Below are 19021 nucleotides of genomic sequence, written 5' to 3'. Positions count from 1 at the left end.
TCGTAGTGGTCGCAATGGCCTTACGGTCCCAGGGTCTTCAGGTGTTTCCCTACCTGGACGACTGGTTCATCAAGGCTCCATCCAGGGAGGGGGTTATCTCAGCGACCCGACAGACTATTATCTTCCTTCAGGGTCTGGGGTTCGAGGTAAACTTTCCAAAATCCCAGCTGTGCCCCTCTCAGTCCTTGCAGTTCATCAGGGCCGTGCTGGACATGGTTCGTCTTCGTTCCTTCCTTCCTTCTCCTCGTCTGGAGGCGTTGATCAGTCTGGGTCGAAGGATTTCGCTTCAGGCCTCAGTCTCGGCGCGTGAAATGATGACCCTGTTGGGCCATATGGCCTTGACCGGCCATGTCATGCCGTTTGCCCGACTACATCTGCGGATTCCTCTATGGACATTGGCCTCTCAGTGGCGTCAGGACCGGGACTCGATCTCCCGTCCCATGACGGTGACTCCTTCTTTGAAACGGTCGCTCCGTTGGTGGACCAACTCTTCCAATCTTTCCAAGGGTTTGCTTTTTCTCGCCCCTCCTCACCACAAGGTCCTCACCACGGACTCCTCGGAGTATGCTTGGGGGGGGGGTCATCTGGACGGCCTACGCACTCGGGGGATGTGGTCAGCGGAGGATTGACGCTGTCACATCAACGTCTTGGAACTTCGAGCCATTTATCTGGCGGCTGTGGCCTTCCGACACCTGCTTCACGACCAGGTGGTTCTGGTGCGTACAGACAATCAAGTGGCGATGTATTATGTAAACAAGCAAGGGGGAACGGGGTCCTGGTCCCTGTGTCAGGAAGCTCTTCGTCTCTGGGAGTGGGCGGTTTCCCAAAACATCTTCCTTCGAGTGGTTTACATCCAGGGGGAGCGGAACTGTTTGGCGGACAAGCTCGCCGTCTTCTCCAGCCGCACGAATGGTCACTGCATTCTCAGGTCTTGCGACAGGTGTTCGACCGGTGAGGGACTCCTCAGATAGATCTGTTCACCTCCCCCCTCAATCACAAACTGCCTCTCTTCTGTTCCCGGATGTATTCCCCAGATCGTCTCGAGGCTGACACCTTCCTCCTTGATTGGGAGGGACGGTTCCTTTACGCGTTTCCGCCTTTCCCTCTGATTCTGCGGACACTGGTACATCTCAAGTCGGTGCGAGCCACTCTGATCTTGGTTGCTCCTCGGTGGCCTTGTCAGCCTTGGTTCTCCCTGCTGCTTCAACTCAGTGTCAGGGAGCCTCTGCTTCTGCTTGTGTTTCCCTCTCTGCTATCTCAGAGTCGAGGTTCACTTTTGCATCCCAATCTTCAGTCTCTTCACCTGACTGCTTGGTTTCTTTCCCCCTGACTTCTTTTCCAGTATCTCAGTCGGTCAGGGGGGTGTTGGAGGCTTCTCATAAAGTCTCGACTCGGCTTTTCTACACTCAAAAGTGGACGTGCTTCTCGTCCTGGTGTTCCGCTCATCATCTAGAACCTGTGTCAGTTCCTGTATCTTCGGTTCTTGAGTATTTACTTCATCTGTCTCATTCCGCTTTGAAGACTACTTCTATTTGAGTGCATCTCAGTGCGATTGCAGCATTCCATCAGCACCTGGATGGAAAGTCCCTTTCACTTCACCCCTTGGTTTCTCGTTTCATGAGGGGTCTCTGGAATGTTCATCCTCCTCTCAAACCCCCGCCGGTGGTTTGGGATCTAAGAACATAAGAACATAAGAACTGCCTTCTCCGGATCAGACCTTCGGTCCATCAAGTCCGGCGATCCGCACACACGGAGGCCCTGCCAGGTGTACACCTGGCGTAATTTATAGTCCACCATATCCTTATATGCCTCTCTTAAGGAGATATGCATCTAGTTTGCTCTTGAAGCCTAGGACGGTCGATTCCGCCATAATCTCCTCTGGGAGGGCATTCCAGGTGTCAACCACTCTCTGAGTGAAACAGAACTTCCTGACATTAGTCCTGAACCTGTCCCCCCTTAGCTTCATTACATGTCCCCTGTTCATTACATGAACCTGTCCCCCCTTAGCTACATCTAAATGTGGTTCTGGCTCAACTTATGAGGGGGGAGGTTTGAGCCTTTGGGTACATGTCATCTCAAGTTTCTCATTTGGAAGGTGATCTTTCTGATTGCTCTCACTTCTGCTCGACGAGTTAGTGAGTTGCAGGCTTTGGTGGCGGACCCGCCTTTCCGCACGCATCCTAAGTTTTTGCCAAAAGTGGTGTCTGATTTTCATCTCAATCAGTCCATTGTTTTGCCAGTGTTTTTTCAGAAGCCCCACTCTCATCCTGGCGAGGTGGCGCTTCACACGCTTGACTGTAAGCGAGCGTTGGCCTTTTACCTTCAACGCACTCAGTCTCATCGAACAGTTCCTCAATTGTTTTTGTCCTTCGACCCTAATCGGTTGGGACGCCCAGTTTCCAAGCGCACCTTGTCCAACTGGTTGGCTGCTTGTATTTCTTTTTGCTACACTCAGGCTGGTCTCGCGCTGCATGGTCGAGTAACGGGACATAGGGTCCGAGCGATGGCAGCCTCTGTAGCTTTCCTCAGGTCCACGCCTATTGAGGATATTTGCAAGGCTGCCACGTGGTCTTCGGTTCATACTTTCACCTCCCATTGCTGTCTGGATTCTCTGTCCAGGAGCGACGGCCGGTTTGGCCAGTCGGTTTTGCGTAATCTGTTTTCTTGAAATTGCCAACTTCCCTCCGTCCCTTTTTAGTTAGCTTGGAGGTCACCCACATGTGAGAATATACTGCCTGCTTGTCCTGGGATAAAGCACAGTTACTTACCGTAACAGGTGTTATTCAGGGACAGCAGGCAGATATTCTCACAACCCGCCCTCCTCCCCGAGGTTGGCTTCTTTGCTGGTTATGTGAACTGGAGACCACGAGGAGGGGATGCACCCTCTAGTGGAGCAGGAAGGCACACATGCGTGGTGCAGCACAGCAAACTTGAATCTTCAATCAAGTTTGCTTGGAAAGCTGTCCGCGTCGGGGCTCCGTAGATGATGTCGCCCACATGTGAGAATATCTGCCTGCTGTCCCTGGATAACACCTGTTACGGTAAGTAACTGTGCTTTCTTTCCCATTGGAAAAAAAAAAAGCCTGACCCTGGGTGCTGGCACAATTTGCTGTGTCCTCAGGCTTGTGTTGCAGCACAAGCACTTCCGGTAAGAGCAGGAGCATGTGAATACTTCAGAGTTTTTGATTCTTCGCCGGGTGGTTAGCCGGAGGCGGCGTGGATGGCAGAGGAAGTGGCAAAATGGTGTTCCCGTTGTGGGAAGCGGAGAACACCGGCAGGTGCTTGCATGGCTGGTTGTTTGGGTGATGCAGGAGCTGGGTTGTTGGCGTCGGAGGATGCGTTGTTTTCCCGCGCTTCTGAGACAGCTGTTGAGGTTAAAGCTCTGCTGCAGGACCGAGCCGCTTCGGCAGTGGATGTTCGCCTGGACGAGTCGAACGTTGAGGGGGGGAAGGGATGGTGTAGGTAGGAAGGCATGCAGTCTGGTTCCTTGCCTTTCTCCCTGGAGTTTGTATTATTGCTGCACAAGGCTTTATTGTTGCATAAGGCGAACTCCAGTAAAGAGGGAGGAGGGGCAGGGGATGGCCTGGTCCCAGCTCAGCAGGTCCGGCCTCAGTTTGTTGAGGGGGAGGATCTGCAGGGAGCCAAGCGGCGCAGGGTGGTGTTGGAGGCATGAGAAGCGCAGGACTTCAGTCCTTCTCTAGCTCTCGCTATGTTTGGGGCCTCTGGGGTTTCCAGCAGGCCAGAGGCAGAGTTGGAAGAGTTGGGGGGGGGGGGGGGGGCGGTTGAAGAGGAAGATCCCTCGGCTCTGCGGCTGTTCCATAGAGAGGAACTCATGGCATTCATTTCAAAGGCTTTGAATGCCTTCATATTTCGTCACCTGACCCAGGGGTGTCGGCGACACCTATTCCCCTTATGGCAGGCACTAGGAAACCTCCCAAAACATTTCCAGTGCATGAGGTTACGCAGGAATTGATTTCTGCAGAATGGGTTACACCGGAGTCTGGACTTAGGGTAGCTATGAAACAGCTGTATCCGGTAGCGCAGGAAGAATTGGTGAAGTTTGGGCTGCTAAAGGTAAATGCACTGGTGGTAGCAGTGGTTAAAAAGACCATGTTACCAGTTGAAGGGGGAGTGGCTCTTAAAGATCCCCAGGATAAGAGTTTAGAATTTACCTTGAAGGTGTCCTTTGGGTTGGCAGCCCTGACTCTATAGGCGGCTGTATGCAGTTCTTATGCATTGTCTTCAGTGGGTCAAGCAGGTCGCCGATGGTCTAATGGAGTCAGGGGACTCTTTACCCTGGGAGTTTCCGGAAGTAGAGACAGGTCTGGCATACCTGGCAGATGCCTTTTATGATTTGGTCTGGGCATCTGCGAAGCAAATGGCTCTGTTGGTGGTTTCTAGGCGACATTTATGGCTGTGGTACTGGGCAGCAGATGCCGCCTCGAAAGCACTTTTGATGGGGCTTCCCTTTAGAGGTCAGCTTCTGTTCGGTGAAGACCTGGATAAACTGGTTAAGGATTTTGGCGATGTGAAGTCTCACAGGTTGCCGAAGGACAAACCTAGAGAGTCAGGTAGGTCGTTTAGGTCCCGTTTTCGAGATGCCAAGAGGTATAGGCCAGGGAAAGCGGCTTACAAAGCCTCGTTTAATGCATCATACAGTTCCAGGTCAAGGTATTCTCAGAGACAGTCCTTTCGTCCGGTCAAACCTTCCTCTGCCCAGCCAGCATGTCCCCAGGCCTTTCGCCCAACCCAATAACAGAGTGTTGGCTCCTTCCGTCGGTCATATTGGGTGGCGGCTGTCCTCTTTCCTGGCGGAATGGGCCAAGATAATGTCAGATCACTTGGTTCTCAACATTATTCGCAAAGGTTACAAGTTAGAGTTCTTTTGTCCCGTCGTAGATTCTTTCTTGGCTTCTCGGTGTTCAGGGGACAAAATAGAGGCAGTGAAAAGTTCGCTCCAGTGTTTGTTGGAGCTGGGGGCAGTGGTCCTGGTGCCTCAGGAACAAAGGAGCCAGGGTCGCTATTCCATTTATTTTGTGGTTCCCAAAAAAGGGAGGTCGGTCAGGCCCGTACTAGATCTCAAGAGAGTAAATCAATTTCTCAATGTCAGACATTTCCGAATGGAAACAGTGAGGCCAGTCATTTCAGCTGTCCAGCCAGTGGAATTTTTTACGGCATTGGACCTCAAGGAAGCGTACCTTCATATTCCCATTTGGCCTCCACATCACCGGTTTCTTCGCTTTGCGATTCTAGGGCAACATTTTCAGTTTTGGGTGATTCCCTTCGGTTTGGCCACAGCACCTTGCATGTTTTCGAAAGTGATGGTGGTAGTGGGGCATTCCTTCGCAGGGAGGGCATTCAGGTTCACCCGTTTTTGGATGACTGGTTGATTTGGGCTTCATCCCATCAGGAGAGCTTAAGGGTCACAGTGAGAGTGATTTCAGTACTGCAGTCCCTAGGATGGGTGATAAATTTTCCAAAGAGTTCTTTGGTTCCTTCTCGGGTGCTGGAGCATATGGGTGTCCTCTTCGATACAATCTAGGGCAGAGTCTTTTTGCCACAAGTCAGGGGTGAAAAATTGCAGGCACAGATCAGTCTTCTATTACAGGTTCCCCTGCCAAGAGTTTGGGATTATATTCAGATCCTGGGTTCCATGGTAGCAACTCTAGAGGTAGTTCCTTGGGCGCGGTTCTATATGAAGCCGTTTCAGCGGTCCCTACTGTCCAGGTGGTCTCCGGTGTCTCAGGATTACGAGAGAAGGTTAGGCTGGAGCCATTCAGCCTCGTGCAGTATGCATTGGTGGCTGCAAAAGGAACATCTGTTCAAAGGCATACTACTGGCACCTCCAGACTGGATAGTAGTGACAACGGATGCCAGCCTTTCCGGATGGGGGGCTCGGTGTCTCCAGTCCTCAGCACAGTGCAGTTGGACCTCGCAGGAGGCTCACGAGTCTTATCACTCTTCTAGAACTGAGGGCGATCAGGCTAGCTCTGAAAGAGTTTCAGCCACTGATTCAGGACAAACCTACTAGGATCCTGTCAGACAATGTCACGGCAGTAGCCTATATCAACAGACAGGGGGGCACGAGGAGTCGGCTGTTGGCATGAGAGACGAGAATTCTTCTGCTGTGGGCGGAGGCGTTTCTTCCGCTACTGTCAGCGGCGTATATTGCAGGAAGGGACAGCGTTCAGGCAGACTTCCTCAGCAGGAATCGGTTGGATCCCGGGGAATGGGAGCTGTCTCAACAGGCATTCCAGCTTATTGTTCACAAGTGGGGACTCCCGAAGATAGATCTTATGGCCTCGGGTCGCAACTCCAAGATTCCACAGTTCTTCAGCAGTTGCAAAGAATAGAGCTCAAAGGGGAAGGATGCATTGGTTCTTCCATGTCCTCAGCAAAGTCTGCTGTATGCGTTTCCTCCCTGGTCAACGATAGGCCGGGTATTAGCTCAGATTGCACGCTTCCCGGGATTAGTGGTATTCGTAGCCCAGGATTGGCTGCACTGTCTGTGGTATGCAGATCTGATGAAGCTCTCACAGGGTCATCCACTTCGGTTCCCAGTGACCCCAGACTTGCTCGCGCAAGGACCAGTGCAGATGGAACATCCCTCCCTCTTTGCTGTTACGGCCTGGCTATTGAAAGGTCGAGGCTAAAGCAGAAGGGGTATTAATTTTGGAGCAGGTTATTTCTACTCTTCTACAGGTTAAGAAAAAGTCTACATCTATGGCCTACGTGAGGGTCTGGCGACTGTTTGACTTTTGGTGTAGTAGAATAGGGATTTTGCCCTTTCAAGCTTTCTTATTTCATATTCTCTCTTTTTTGCAAGAAGGGGTTTCCAAAAGGGTTGGAGTGCAATTCCCTTCGAGTTCAGGTGGTGGCTATCGCCTGTTACAAAGGTAAGGTGTCAAATACTTCTTTAGGGTCTCAGCCAGATGTGGTGAGGTTCCTTAAGGGGGTTAACCATATTAGGCCGCCGCTGTGGAAACCATGTCCAGATTGGAATTTGAAAGTGGTTCTTAAGGGGTTGATAGAGCATCAGAACATAAGAATTGCCGCTGCTGGGTCAGACTAGTGGTCCATCATGCCCAGCAGTCTGCTCATGCGGCGGCCCTCTGGTCAAAGACCAGCGTCCTACTGAGACTAGCCCTATCAGCGTACATTCTTGTTCAGCAGGAACTTGTCTAATTTTGTCCTGAATCCCTGGAGGGTGTTTTCCCCTATGACAGACTCCGGAAGAGTGTTCCAGTTTTCTACCACTCTCTGGGTGAAGAAGAACTTCCTTACATTTGTACGGAATCTCTCCCCTTTCAACTTTAGAGAGTACCCTCACGTTTTCCCTACCTTGGAGAGGGTGAACAACCTGTCCTTATCTACTAAGTCTATCCCCTTAAGCACCTTGAATGTTTCGATCATGTCCCCTCTCAATCTCCTCTGTTTGAGGGAGAAGAGGCCCAGTTTCTCTAATCTTTCGCTGTACGGCAGCTCCTCCAACCCCTTAACCATCTTAGTCGCTCTTCTCTGGACCCTTTCGAGTAGTACCGTGTCCTCCTTCATGTACGGCGACAAATGCTGTACGCACCAAGTGAGGGCGCACCATGGCTCGGTACAGCGTCATGATAACCTTCTCCGATCTATTCATGATCCCCTTCTTTATCATTCCTAGCATTCTTTTTGCCTTTGCCGCACATTGCGCAGACGGCTTCATCGACTTGTTGATCAGAACTCCTAAGTCCCTTTCCTGGGAGATCTCTCCAAGTACTGCCCCGGACATCCTGTATTCGTGCATGAGATTTTTGTTACCGACATGCATCACTTTATACTTGTCCACGTTGAACCTCATCTGCCATGTTGATGCCCATTTCTCGAGCCTGATTGTCACGTTGCAGATCTTCGCAATCGCTCTGTGTCTTCACTACTCTGAATAACTTCATATTGTCCGCAAATTTAATCACCTCACTCGTCGTACCTATGTCCAGATCGTTTATAAAGATGTTGAAGAGCACGGATCCAAGCACCGAGCCCTGTGGCACCCCACTGGTGATGCTCTTCCAGTCCGAGTATTTTCCAGTTACCCCCACTCTCCATTTCCTATGCTCCAGCCAGTTTTTAAGCCACGTATTTTACCCTCAATTCCATGGCTCGCAATTTTCCGAAGTAGTTGTTAATGCGGAACCTTGTCGAACGCCTTCTGAAAGTCCAGATATACGTCGTCGACCGGGTTGCCCTTGTCTATCTGCCTGTTCACTCCCTCGAAGAAGTACAGCAAGTTTGTGAAACAAGATCTGCCTTTGCTAAAACTGTGATGGCTGGTCCTCATCAGATCGTGTCCATCAATGTGTTCAATGATGCGGTCCTTTATCAGCGCCTCTACCATCTTTCCCGGTACAGAAGTCAGACTCACAGGTCTATAGTTTCCCTGGTATCCCCTCAAATCTTTTTTGAAGATCGGCGTAACATTGGCCACCTTCCAGTCCTCCGGAATCTTTCCCGTTTTGATCGACAGATTGGCTATTAGTTGAAGCAGTTCAGCTATGGTCCCTTTCAGTTCCTTGATGACCCTCAGATGGATGCCATCCGGTCCTGGGGATTTATCGCTCTTGAGCCTATCAATCTGCCTGGTCTCCTTTCGATCCTTTGAGTACTGCAATGATCAAGGATGTTACCTTAAAGATGATTTTTTTGGTGGCTATGGCCTCGGCGAGGCATGTGTCAGAATTGCAAGCTCTTTGTTGCATGGATCCGTTCTTACATTTTTCTGAATTCAGGGTCTCAATTCAGACGGTTCCATCATTTCTGCCTAAGGTGTGTTCGCCTTTTCACGTCAATCAGGCTCTCTTCATTCCGGCATTTAGGGAAGAAGAGTGGGGGGTCGTGGTTTCCTTCTTTACATTTGCTGGATGTGCGTCGTGTTCTCTTACACTATCTTCAGGTTACTAGTGACTTTCCGAAGTCGGATCATCTTTGTTCTATTTTCAGGACCGAGGAAGGGCCTGGTAGCCTCAAAAGTTTCAGTAGCCCGGTGGATTGCTTCCGCTTATTTAGTAGCTGGCAAATGGCTGCTGGAGGCCCTCCATGCTCACACGACCAGGGCAATGGCCACGTCCTGGTCAGAGTCCAGGGGTTTTTCTCTGGAGGATATTTGCAGAGTGGCCACATGGTCATCCTCAAACACTTTATCTAGACATTACCGCTTGGATGTTAGTGAATGAGTAGATGCATCTTTAAAGGCTTCAGTCATTGCAGAGGCCACACTTTAGTCCCACCTAGTATGAGTTGGCTTTGCTAATGCCATTGGTCTCTGGATTCATCTGCTGCCGGCGCCAAAGAATGAAAAATTGTCCTACCTGTTAATTTTCTTTCCTTTAGATGCAGCAGATGAATCCAGAGCCCCACCTTGTATGGACTCTGCGATGACTCCCCTGACAGGGGGGGGGGAAAGGGTGCTGGGGTTGGTGTAGACTGGCTATTCTTTTATGGGAAAGTTTTTGCACTGCAGCTGTATTGCCCCGGATGCTTGGGCAAGAGCAATACTAAATGGCAAAAGGAAGTTCCATCCAGATATACTCCTGAAAACCAGGGCTCTATCTCCACTGTTGGTAAGTATGTGCTATCCCATTGGTCTCTGGATTCATCTGTTATATTTAAAGCAGGGGTGTCAAAGTCCCTCCTCAAGGGCCGCAATCCAGTCGGGTTTTCAGGATTTCCCCAATGAATATGCATGAAATCTATTTGCATGCACTGCTTTCATTGTATGCTAATAGATCTCATGCATATTCATTGGGGAAATCCTGAAAACCCGACTGGATTGCGGCCCTCTAGGAGGGACTTTGACATCCCTGGCCTAAAGGAACCTAAAGGAAAGAAAATTAACAGGTAGGACATAATTTTTCATTGTGAATATTCTCTGTTAGAAAAGCATCTGTGCTGCTTGTAGTTGGAGGTCTGAAAAATCAGTGCAATTTCTTTTCAGCCTTAAAAATTGGCTATATAGTAAGTTATTTTTTTGTGTTGTAATGTGAAAGGTACTTTGTTGGTTTGCGACATGTTGTGGTGATCAGATGATAAATCTACTTTTTTATCATGAGATCTAAAAAATTGTTTTGATTTTCGTGGTATGTAATTTTTAATTTGAGATTCATATCTCTTGCATTTATCCAGTCATAAAAAATTTGTAGTTGTAATTGATTGCTTCTCCAAAGGATCAGGATTAGAAAATGACACGGGGAAAAAATCTGTCCCCGTCACTGCACCATCCCTGGCCCACCATCCTCTGCACCACCCCGTCCCCGTCCCCGCAGCATCCATATAAGCCTCAGTATTGCGAAACACCATGAAGACAGAAGAGAATCCTGCCATCACTACTACTACTACTACTACTGCACTGAGAATCTGTTTCAGTGCCTCTGCCCTGGAGTAAAAACAGAACATAAAATAAATCAATTGACTTGTCCTCCCTTGCAATGACGTGTCCCCCATGTTCACCTATAGCTCGAATCAGGTCAATTGTGCACACTAAAAATGCAGGTGGATCTGGAACGTGAGCGCAGGCAGGCAGTGATACAAAAACAGCAGACACCTGACCGATTGCAGTGTTCTGCCATCTCCCTCCCTCCATCTCACCTTAGATGTAGAGTATGCCGGCTTTCTTTTTCGCCCAGCCGCATGTGCGGGTGCTCATTTGTTCAATATTCTTCTCTGATGCAACCGGAAACAGGAAGTTATAAGAGAGGAGAAGATTGATCAACTCGAGCAGCCGCGCAAGCGCGGCTTTTTGAACGCGTGCGGCTGGGCGAAAAAGAAAGCCGGCATACTCTACATCAGTGTTTTTCAACCTTTTTACACCCGTGAACCGGTAGAAATAAAAGAATTATTTTGTGGACCGGCAAACTACTAGGACTAAAATTTTAAAACCTGTTTCCGCCCCATCTCCGCAAGCTTGGTCACCTCAGTAACTATAGAAAAATAGACAAATATAGTGCAAAATATAGACAGCAGATATAACTTCTCAAAACTGACATATTTTGATCACTAAATTGAAAATAAAATCATTTTTCCTACCTTTGCTGTCTGGTGATTGATTTCATGAGTCTCTGGTTGCGTTTTGTTCTGTCTGTGTATCCTTTCTTTCTGCACTCAGGCCCAAGAATTGTCCCTTTCTATTCCCTCCCTCTTTCCTTCCTATGTCCTTAGTGCCCCCGGTGCCTCCTTCCTGTCCTTAGTGCCTCCTTCCCATGTCCTTAGTGCCTCCTTCCCATGTCCTTAGTGCCTCCTTCCCATGTCCTTAGTGCCTCCTTCCCATGTCTTTAGTGCCTCCTTCCCATGTCTTTAGTGCCCCTTCCTGTCTTTAGTGCCTCCTTCCCCATGTCTTTAGTGCCCCCAGTGCCTCCTTCCTATGTCCCTCTCACTGCCTTCTACACCTTGTCCCACCCCCACCTCCGAATCCTGCCTGCCTACCTTTCTCCCTCCCTAGACAAAGCCAGCCTGCTGCCTCCCTCCTTCCTTTTCCCCTGTTCTTACTGCCATGCTCATGCTGCAGCTACTAAAGCCGACAGGAAGTCTTTCCGACTCAATTCTGAAGTCGGAGAGGACGTTCTGGGCCAGCCAGTCAGTGATTGGCTGGCCCAGAACGTCCTCTCTGACGTCCGAAATCCTAATTGACATCGGAAAGACTTCCTGTCGGCTTTAGTAGCTGCAGCATGAGCATGGCGGTAAGAGCAGGAGAAAAGGAAGGAGGCTTTTTTTTTCGTGCGGACGGGCAGAAATTCAACCGGCGGTAAGGAGGAGTGAGCGATCCTTGATTGCCTCACTGCGGGGACAAGTCCATTCACCGCTCCATGGGGCGGTGAATGGCCTTGTCCCCGTCCCGCAGAGGCCACTATTTTTTCTTCCCTGTTTCGGCGGGCTACCCGCGGCTAAACGCAGCTAGCCGCGGGTAACCCGCCACCGTGTTATTCTCTAATATGCATTGAAAACAGTGCATGCACATAGATCTCATGCATATTCATTGGGGAAATCCTGAAAACCCAACTGGATTCGGCCCTTAAGGATTGACTTTGGGGACCCCTGCTGTACATGCTTATTGGTCTTTTAAGTTGACTATTTTTAGTTTGCGTCACTTTATCTTGTTTCCTTTTTTTACACTCAGCATGTTGATTTGAGTACTCTCTTCATTTGACTCCTTGTGTGCCATTTTCTTTTCACTGAAGCCATAATCTTCACATAACATTATTGCTTCCAGAGCGTCAGATTTGTCCCAACTAGTTCCTACACAATTATTTTTTAAAATTATTTTATTTATTCACATTTTCAAATATAAACAAGTAAATCTACTTGAATAGAGATTAGAAATAAAACACCCACTCTAGGTTGGCCAACAGCCATTATGAGTGAAAAGTATAAGAAATCATTATTTATTATTTAGTCCACAAGTAATGTGATCCAAGCAGAAGTAATAAAGAAGAAAGAAATTACTTATATCATGGGGACAGATTAGACGAATAAACCCTGAAATTCAGTTCGTTAAACTGCAGGTAACACTATTGAACCAATAATCACTCTCTTCCCCCCCCCCACCCCTTCTTTAGCCACAATAAATTCCAACAATTGTTTCGGTTCTAAGAAAAAGAAAAATTTCTCTTCTAGTGAAACACAGCATTTAACATGAAATTTCAAAACAAAAGATGCTTCCAAAGCCAAGACCATTGGTCTATAAACCAAAAAGTCTTTTCTTCTCTACTTGAGATATACCGAGAAACATTTGAATTGTTGAACCAAAAAAGGTATCGTTCATATGTCTAATGTACCGTATATTTTGCTCCATAAGACACACTTTTTCCCACCCAAAAGTGGGTGGAAATCTCTGTATGTTATGTAGAGAGGGTACAAAAAAATGTACCTCGTACCGTTTTAAAAGCACCCTGCCCGCTGCGCCGCAGCCGCACACCTGCTGCACCTTTGTAAAACATCCCACCCCCCACATGCCTGCCACACCTTTTTAAAACCCCCAAACCCCCCACTGTTCGCCGTGATACCTTGTTACAAATAACCTGGTGGTCCAACATGATCCCTCCCTTGCTAGTTTTCTCCTCTTATTTCTCAGCTAGCGGCGCACAGGTTAGAAGAGCGCTGAGGTCAGGAGCAAAGCTTTCCACGATGCAGCGTGGGACTAGGCGGGAACATGGAAAGATTTTGCTCCTGACCTCCGCACCGCTGGCCGGGAAATAGGAGGAGACAGCTAGGAAGGGAGAGATTTTAAAAGGTACCGGGGTGGGGGATGTTTAAAATACTAAGACAGCTGTCTATGGAGGGAGGGATTTTAAAAGGTACCGGGGAGTGGGTGAGGGGTTGTTTAAAATACCAAGACAGCTGTCTAGGGAGGGAGGGAGGGATTTTAAAAGGTACATGGGGTTATGATTAAAAAAGGAACTGGGGCTATGGGGGATGATTTTAAGGTACAGGTGGGTACGTGGGGCTATGGGGCTTGCCTGCCTGTCACTAGGCCTGGAGGGTATGGGGGATTATTTAAGGTACGGAGGGGTACATGGGGGTATAGAGGATGATTTAAGGTATAGGGGGGTACATGGGGGGTTTGGGGGATGATTTAAGGTACGGGGAGTACATGGGGGTATGAGGGATGATTTAAAGTACTTTGGGATGCATGGTGGGTATGGCGCCTCACTGCCTGCCTGTCACTAGGCTGTCCTGGCCTATCACTAGACCACCAGAGGGTGGACAGGGTACAGAGCCTGGCAGAGAGAGAGGGGATAGGGCAGAGCCTGGCAAGGAGTGTGTGGTTGGGTGCAGAGCCTGGCAGGGAGAATTTGTTCAGAATTTTATTTTATTTTATTTTTTTTTGTTTTCCTCCTCTAAATCTAGGATGCATCTTATGGAGCAAAAAATACGGTAAGTTCGAAGAATGAAATCTCTAGGAAATAATGGAAACTCAGACGATTTGTTCCACAACACAAAAACTTAAATACAAAATACTATACGTGCTTGTATTGCAAGACCTAGCTCATTTAGAACAGTCACTACACTCCTGTAGTGTCAGAGAGATAAGAACCATTGGCTCAGTTCTGATGTTGTGACTTGTGTATCCTGTATGTACTCATATTGCAAGACATTGCTTGCATATTAAATTAAAATTTAATAAAATGTCTTGCAAAACAGTGGCAAACCAAGTAACTTTCCATCCAAGGTTTTACTGTACTTTAATTTTCTTTGAATACAATATCTTTCTTTAACCATCTCCAGTTCTGGGGATTTAATTGCATTAACCTCATTTTCTTTCTTTCTTTCTTTAACCGTCTCCAGTTCTGGGGATTTAATTGCATTAACCTCATTTTCTTTCTTTCTTTCTTTAACCGTCTTCAGTTCTGGGGATTTAATTGCATTAACTTCATTTTCCCTAGCAACAGCAGCAGATGAATCCAGAGACCAATGGGATAGCCCACATCTACCAGCAGGCGGAGATAGAGAAACTGATTAACAGGCACTCCTCCTGTTTATCCAGTATTCTCTATCTCCCATTAGGAAGAGGTCGCTATTCAACTAGCTCCTGAATTCTGGCTGTGACTGGAACTTTATTTTCTCCTGTTGAGGTTTCTCTTCAGTGAGCTGGCAATGCTATTTCTCCTGTTGAGATTTTCTCTTCAGTGAGACAGGGGTGTCCGGCTGAACGGTGCCGGCTTTAGGTGTTACACCTGGGTCCCCCCAGGTCCCTGCCTCACCCTCCCTCCATTGCTAGAGGGTCTGACGGTCTCAATTTTTTTCTTTTTTTCCTTCTCTGTAAAAAAAAAAAAAAAAAAAAAAGAGACCACAGTTGCTGCATTCTGCTCGGTTACTGCTGATCAACCAGCTTTAACTGGCTTCAACCGGCCCTATCAACAAGCTTGTGAGTATGTCTGGTTTTTTACTGTCGGTTGAACTTCAGGTTCTGTTTGGGAGTCTTGGTAATGTGGGTTCGATCAACGTATGTTTAAGGAATGGATATTTTATTGAGGCTAAGTTTTATGACTAGAAATCCGTGGAGGGAGCCGGGACTTCCCGCCCTTTGCATGCACGCGCTTGGTTTCCTTGTTGGTTACAGCGCGGCAGTAGCGGTGCGATTTCATGCTCGCACTTTTTCTCATTGTTGGGTTTCAGTGTAGCAATAGTAGTCCTGTTTATTCTGAGGCTCTCTTTCATCGGTGTTTGTCACGGTCATGTGCAGCTGTATGTGCAGGTGCCGGTTTATAGCAGCGCGCATGAGATGGGACAAGTTTTTTTCCGGCACTGTGGGCCATTCTGGTTATTCCCTGAGTCTGATTTTCTTTCTATGCAAGCCGCGGCAGGGTAAATTTTGCGGGGCTTGAATCCGACTATGTTTCTAGGAGTGTTGATGCAGCGGCCACGTGTCAGCAAGAATCAGGCGTGCGCTTGGGTCTCCGGCGATGGCGGGAGAGCTGCAGCGTTCCGGTAGTTTGTTTCCAGCTGACTTTGGTCAGGGTATGCCGGGGCTTCTCTCCTTTCTGGATCAGACAAGTTGTATGTGTTTCACCAGCTTTGGGACAAGCTTGGGCAGATTTATATGTCTATGTCTGTGTTCCTGCTGTACTCCCTTGAAGGAAGCTGCTTGTTTAATCGGACTCTGGGGTTAGCACTCAAGGGGTTTACCAGAGAGACTCTGACCTGTACTAGGTCACCCAGTCTCTGTTTGTCTCCGGACTGGGGCGACATACGGCAACTCACGGCACGGTGAGATCAGCAGTAAGATAGTGCCCTGTATTTCACACAGGTATCTCATTGTCTCTCTTGGGGTCCCTGCAGATTGAGCCTTTGTCTGTTGGTAACTGTCCTTATTTTGGCCTCTGTGCTGAGCTGCATGTGTCTAGTAGTGGCACAGGATATATATGCCTAAAGGTAGTACAAACAGTTTCCAAGTTCGGGCTGTCTCTAAGGGCATAATGACACTGACTCTCTTTCTCTATTTCTGAGGGGGCCTGGACTTCAGATTTCCATGCTTATCACGCTGGTTTCTCCTGTCACCATTTTCTCATGGCACATGCTAGACGGGCCCCCCGACCAGACAGGAAGGGCTGTACAGCTCCTTTTAACCAGGAGCCAGTTACCTATTCTATCAAACCCGCGGAGGATCATGCGCTATGTGGCTGTTAGCTCATCCCTGAAGCTCTCATTAGCGATGTGAGCTTTGTCTGATACCTGTAAGGATGCTGTTGTTTTCCACGGGGCGGTAGATGCAGCATCTTGATTGAGTCTAGTACGTATTCACTTTAAAGGACATACGTATTTCGCTCATATTGCATGGGGTTAGTACTGTTTTCATGGTTCCAGTATATTCCTCTTTACATTGTGAAACTTGATTTTTCCTAGGAGAATCTTCTTGCAGATCCTACAGTCTCATCCTGCCATTCCCTGACCGTCTGCACTTCATTCTGAGGGGATCTTGACTTCTTCCAATGACTCTTCAGGCTTTCTCATGAGGGAGAAGACGCTATAATGTCAGGTCAGGGGGCTGTGAAGATTTTTCAGGATGCTTGCAACTTTGCATCCTCCTCAGGTTTCCAGTTCGTTCTTGGAGTCTCTGTTTTGTGTTTCCCTTTTCAGTGTTACTGGTCCTCAGGACAGTTCTTGTAGTTCTTAGGGAACTAAGGGACGTTGTTCCACTTACTGCATGATGCCCGAGACTTTCCCACATAGCTGCCGCTAGCATTAGTTTAGCCATGGTTCCATCAGGCAGCCTTTGCTAGGCCAGCCCACCTCTAATGATGTAATTTCTTCTTTCATTGAAGGCGGGCTGGCCTAGCAAAGGCCCCGAGGCTGCCTGATGGAATCGCTGGCTAAACTAACACTAGCAGCAGCTTTGTGGGGAAGTTAAAAGCACACAGTGGGCTGCCGCTGCTGGTTTGGGAGAGAAGATGAGGAAGGCGGGACATATGTAATGGCAGAGGAAGTCGGGAGACATATAGTGCTGATGCCACATAACCCCTGACAATGTTACGCTACTGCGTTTTGAGAACCTCTGGTGTAAACCATACAGAAAAAGTGGTATATCAAGTCCCATCCCCGTTACCATTTAAGGATGCACATTAGTGCTGCTAGAAGATAGCTTAAGAAGATAAGCAAGCAAAGTAAATGTTGCATCTTTCCTTCCCATACAGTTGGATCCAACAGCTCTGGGGGCTCACTCTGTTCAAGCAGTGGCCGTGTGTTCATGGGCTCCCCTCCTGCTATTTACATGGGATCCACTCCTCCTGGAGCAGAAGCAGTTCCCAACCTGAAGTATATGTCTTATGGTACCTCACCACCTAGCCTGGAAGATTTTATCACTTTTGAAGCTCCAGAACTGCCAGAAGAAACGTTAATGGAGGAAAATAAAAAGTGAAAAAATAAAATGTTGCAATAGTTTCTGCCCATTCTGCTGAATTAGTTTCTCGGGGTTACACATTTCTGCAGACAACCTGGGAGTATATTTACATTTTCTCTATGGACTCCGAATCGGCACTTGGTTTGCCTGCCTCTCTTGGAGCAGTGCTTTCGGTTTTGGCACATGCCATTTCGCCTACCCAAGGCTTCACGAACGTTTTAGGTGATGTGGGCGGTGGTACCGTTTTGGCGCTACCAGGCGATTCATCTAATTTCTTCTTGACTGCCTGCTTGATTCGGACGACTTCCAGTCGGGCCATTTGACTGACACGAAAAGGGTGGTATCTTTTCCTCAGTTCTTTATACGTGCATCTTTGAATTTGCACAGCGCTCTTTTCTCCTGTACTATTTATAGGTATATCGGGGTGATGTTTTTATTCATATACTGTGTTCTCCCCAGAAATTTTTTCTAGCCGGGTGGCACAAAAAAATAGCCGGGTGGGGCGGGACGGGGAAATATGTTGGTGCAAATTTGATGCTATGTAAATTAACCCTCCCTGCTTACAGTGAAGGAGTAGGAGTGGGGAAGAGGGTTGGCCCACGACCTGGAACGCTATGAAAGTTACCCCTCCCTGCTCACGGTGAAGAAGTAGGGTAGGGGTGTCCAACCTTTTGGCTTCCCTGGGCCACATTGGACAAAAAAATTTTCTGGGTCTGCACAAACACCAACACTAACACTAGCTGATGAGCAAAAAAAAAGGCTGAGCAGGTCCCAAATTTGCAATCACTAATATAGAAGATGTACGTATCTAATAATAAACCTTCATTAAAGGGACACTGTGGAGAAGAACCCAAAAAAGCAGTAATTCTTACTCTGGCTGAGTGATCCTGACAGTGGGAGCAGCCACAGGCTTCCGCATCCCCACTCTCATGAGCAGGAATGCGCGCTCCTGGTTCTCCCATTCACTTCTATTCCAGCTATGGTGAGCCTCTTCAGAGGTGAGCCTCATCAGAGTGGGGATGCTGAATCAGCTTTCAGCAGTGCACGTGGAGGATCGTTTAATCAGGGTAAATATTACTGCTTTTTTGGGCCTCCTCCCTGCCCCCCCTTGGTTTTCATGTATGCATGAAAGCAGGGGCAGCTTGAGGATATTGCCTTTGACTGCAAAGCTTGGAGATTTTGAGTTGCCAGTCTGGAGGAAGATGTCTTCAGTTGGCAGGGCTTGGGAATCTCTACTAGCTCAAGTATTTATAAATTGCACTCAGGCAGGGAGAAACTTTGGTGCCCCTCCACTAATTTTGGGCTCCAGTCCCTCTTCCAAATCAGCTGTATATGACTACGCCACTGAATACAAAAATAATTGTGATGCACATATCCCATAGCTAACATATTCCAGTTAATAAATTCATAATAAAACAATTTTTTCTACCTTATTGTCTGGATGTTTTGTTTTTCCATCATCTTGGTCCCAGTTTCTCTTTCTGCTTTTTGTCGATCTTCTACTAATTCTCTTTCCAATGTTTGCTGTCCAGTTTTTCTCCTCTCAATACTGTTCCATTCTTTCCTTATGCCTGTTTCCAATGTATTGATTTTTCCCTTTCAGCCTTCTTAACTTTTTCTCTTTTTTGCCTCTGTCCACTCAAATCTTGCCTTCTT

General features: G+C 47.9%; 1 protein-coding gene across 5 annotated transcripts in view; it reads left to right on the top strand.

Moving 5' to 3' along the window:
• Positions 1-19021, top strand: part of COPS8 (COP9 signalosome subunit 8) — a 430770-nt gene that overhangs the window by 22631 nt on the left and 389118 nt on the right. Inside the window, exon 2 of one of the 5 annotated variants that reach the window (XM_033944268.1) lies at positions 13876-13902. The exons of the other annotated variants lie outside the window; for them this stretch is intronic. Coding sequence (XP_033800159.1) covers positions 13877-13902 — 26 coding nt within the window. The 5' untranslated portion in view covers position 13876. The remainder of the gene's footprint in view (positions 1-13875; positions 13903-19021) is intronic. 5 annotated transcript variants of the gene reach the window in all.

Source organism: Geotrypetes seraphini, chromosome 5 (assembly GCF_902459505.1).
Source record: "Geotrypetes seraphini chromosome 5, aGeoSer1.1, whole genome shotgun sequence".
Lineage (NCBI taxonomy): Eukaryota > Metazoa > Chordata > Amphibia > Gymnophiona > Dermophiidae > Geotrypetes > Geotrypetes seraphini.
Note: the sequence above shows the minus strand (reverse complement) of the source record. Positions and strands in the feature narration are given on the sequence as shown.